Source organism: Podarcis bocagei, assembly GCF_964188305.1.
Source record: "Podarcis bocagei genome assembly, chromosome: 15".
NCBI classification, from domain to species: Eukaryota; Metazoa; Chordata; class Lepidosauria; order Squamata; family Lacertidae; genus Podarcis; species Podarcis bocagei.
The window spans coordinates 32,284,563-32,288,273 of NC_138141.1; the positions used below are offsets into that span (position 1 = coordinate 32,284,563).

The window sequence follows — 3,711 nt, forward strand, 5'->3', positions numbered from 1 at the left end:
CCATAGCTTATGTGCTGCAGGAAGAAGTACGAGTTTGTTTTAGGGTGGGGAACATCCCCAGTTGCCTCCTGAGATGCGTTTAGTCTCCCATCATCCCCATCCAGAATGACAAATGGTGACCAATGCTGAGAGCTACCACTGGAGAGAGACAAGGTAGGGAGCCTTCATGTTCTAAGCCACGCCTACAAAAGCATTGGCATGACCCGCCTCCTATTTCTGCTTCCTCTCCTTCCCATTTTCTTGCTCTCGGTTTGGGCCTCTGTGATTGGTAGGCCACCCCCAGCCAGGGCGACTTCACAATAGTGAAGTCTCGGGTAACTCCTGCCAAAGAAACCCCAGCCCAGTGAGAACTGCACAGCCACCTTGAAAGGGGGATATCCTGTGCAGGACTGAATAGAAAGCAGTCTGAGATGTTGGTAAGGTCCCAAGGCAGATCCACTTAGCTGCTTCCAGTTCAAGGATTCCAAACCTAATTTCCTTTGGTCTCTATCATGTCTCTAGCCATCACCCTCAGTCACCCCCCAAGAAGCTCCAACTATTCTTATTCTTACCATCAATGGTTCTCCTCCTCCTCATTTTATCCTCACAACAACCCTGTGAGGTAGGTTAGGTAGTGTGTGATTGGTCCAAAGTCATCCAATGAGCTTCATGGCCAAGTGGGGATTTGAACCCTCGTCTCCCAGGTCCTAGCTTGGCGCTCTTAACCACTATGCCACACTGGCCAGGAGTAGTCAACACGGTGCCTTCCAGCTATTTTTGGACTCCAATCAGCCCCAGCCAGCATGGCCTATGCTCAGGGATGATGGAAAGTCACAGTTTAACCACATCTGGAGGACAGCCAGGTTGCTGGAAGGTGTTTTGGCTTCATATGGAAAACAGTCCACAGCTGGAGGCAGTGATGCTTCTGAATACCAGTTGCTGGAAACCACAGGAAGGGAGAGGGCTCTTGGGCTGGAATCCTGCTTGCTGGTTTCCCAGGCATCTGGTTGGACCCTGTGAGAACAGGATGCTGGATGAGATATCCAGCAGACTCTTTTTATGAGGGAAATCTATCAGTGCTTAAAATTTCATAAAACCTCTTTCATGTTTATGCACACCCTTCTTATCCCCTAAACCAAAAGCTATGGGTGAGTGGGGGGAAAGGGAGAGTGACAATGACTTCCCTAAAATTTCTTCATGTTATTTGTGAGTGGGCAAGCAGCAGGTATATTTTGCCAAATATTCTCCAGGGCCATATTGAACTTCTCTTAACAGTTTGTGGTGGGGGGTGGTGGAAAAGGGAAATGCTTAAAAGGGGAGAAATTTTTGGATTGGACCTACTAAAAAATCCTCACACACTTCACAAGGAAGGTTCTGCAGGCACTTGAATAATTGTGGCTGCCCTTTTCAATATCTTTCCCAGCTCTTTGACATCCAGCTTGAGAGACTGGGTGACCAGAACAGGACACTGTGTCCCCAGCATGGCTGTGCCTTAGATTTATATAATGACGCTGATGCTTGCAATTTTATTTTCAATCATTTTCCTAATAATTCCTAGCATAGAACATTCAATTTCTTATGTCTGTAGCATACTGAGTATGCATACTTGAAGGTATCTTTTTTGGGTAGTTACAGACAATTTCATAGAATCAAAAAAAAAAAAAAAACCGGTAGAGTTGGAAGGGGGTTCCCCAATAGTCATCTAGTCCAACCCCCTGCAATGCAGGAATCACAGCTAAAGTATCCCTAACAGGTGGCCATCCAACCTCTGCTTAAATACCTCCAGTGAAGGAGAGCCCACCTGCTTCCCAGGTAGTCCGCTCTGCTGCCAAACATCTCTTACCATCTGCATGCAAGGCTGATGCTTTGAGCTGTGGTCCTTCCCCTATGTCAAGACATCGCTGGGGAGAAAATAAGGCTGAGGACAACAGAATGAAAAAGCAGTAAGGGGAGAGGATATTTCATTTTGCTCCCTGCATACAATGCAAGTAGTTTAGCTGTAATAAGGTCATCCCCTCAATCCTAAAGAACATAAAAAATGAAAAATGAACCCTGCTGGACCAGACCAATGGCCCATCTAGTCCAGCATCAGAAGAACATAAGGAGAGTGTGCTGGATTAGGCCAATGACCCATCTAGTCCAACATCCTATCCTCATAGGGGCCAACTAGATGCAAGCAGGATATGAGCACCAAACCACTCTCCCCGCTTGTGATGCCCAGAAACTAGTATTCAGAGGCATGCTATCTCCAACAGTGAAGGCAGAGTCATGGTCTCCCTAAATTGTGTGGTCTCTTTGCAGGGGAAAACAGCTGCCATGCCAATGCCTGCCCCCCAGAGACAGCGGCAGGATGTCTTCTACTGCCCATCTGGGTACCAGTCTGAGTACACACTCTTTCACACCAGCCGAGTCATCAAGTACGTCTTTTTGGATGGGAGTCAGAACATTGTCCCAGCTGCTGCTGCAGCTGCAGCACACACTTCACCAGCCTTGGAGTCTCAAGTGGGCTACCTGGAGTCAACTAAGGGCTACTATTACCCATTCATCATTCCTGACCACAGCCTAGCCAGTTCTTACTGGTCCCCTGACCTGGAGAGACTCCCCATCTTTGTCACTCTCTCCAAGAGCCAGGAGAAGCTGAGCGGCGGCTGGGGGCGCCCGCTCATCTCCCGGGACCGGCTGCCCATCTTCCGGCAGTTGTGCGGAGAATTGGCTGGGTTGGCAGTCCACAGCCGCGAGGACCTAATGGTACCCAAAGCTGCGAAGGAGGAGATGGACAAGCCTGAGGACCTTGAGGCAGTGGGACTTGGCAATCTTCTGGACAGCGAGGATGGGGAGGAGAAGGAAGGGGAGTCTGGCATGATCCAGACTTCTCCTAGGGAAAGGGAAACTCAGCTCTAAGGGGCTTCTCTCTGAATTCACAATATAATCTGTGATGCCAAAAGACCAGTGGGTTTTCTTTTTTCTTCTACGGTTTTCTAGCTGAAAGTCCTGGGGGATAAGCAGCTTCATATAACCAACATACTTAATTCTAATAAATGCACGAAGGGGTTAATATTACAGAGTAAGCTCTCCTGACACTCACCTTGGGAGGAACTAGGTTATCAAGCCTTTGTTCTCCTCTAGGCTAGCTGAGCAACTCAGTATGTGAAGAAGTTTGAGTTGGTTGCTCCAGCTCAACCGCATGGCTTTCACAAGCCACTCTTGAGTTCCTACGCCAATAATCTAGGAACTTTCACCTTAGCTTTATAACTAAGCTAAGTTTTACTGCCTATGCAACTATTCTGAAGCACATGAATCTGATTTTTGGAGAGTTTGTAAGTAAATTGTTTTTTAACTTACCAAATGTATGGTGTTTTCCTAAGCTAGGGGAAAAATTTGGAAAGAAACTTTTTTAAGGGGACATTTTGGAACTCGCTTTAAAGGGCATATTTTAAATGTCTAAAAACCTATCTTTTCATGCTTTACATTGCTGCATATTTCGTGTTTTTAAATATCTAATGTGGTTCTCTCACCAAGGAGTACATGGCCCAAACGTGGATCTTGGCATTCAGGGTGTGTGTGTGTGTGTGTGTGTGTGTGTGTGTGTGTGTGTGTGTTGCACCAAGAAGTTCCCTGTGTTGCTTGGGAGTTCTTAGAAATCAAAATGTATTTATAAATTAACAGTGTAATTTGTTAGCTTCTACACACCCACATGGCACCCAATTATATCTAAATAAAATGGAGAAACCT

At 46.6% G+C, this 3,711-nt stretch overlaps 1 protein-coding gene across 1 annotated transcript; it reads left to right on the top strand.

Annotated features, from left to right (window-relative positions):
- The first annotated feature begins 303 nt into the window (after nucleotides 1-303).
- On the top strand, nucleotides 304-2,925 carry LOC308574058 (uncharacterized protein). Its single transcript, XM_081171512.1, has 2 exons — nucleotides 304-416; nucleotides 2,281-2,925. The coding sequence occupies exons 1-2, from the start codon at nucleotides 411-413 to the stop codon at nucleotides 2,878-2,880; spliced, it is 606 nt and encodes a 201-aa protein (XP_081027638.1). The 5' UTR covers nucleotides 304-410; the 3' UTR covers nucleotides 2,881-2,925.
- The last annotated feature ends 786 nt before the right edge of the window (nucleotides 2,926-3,711 follow it).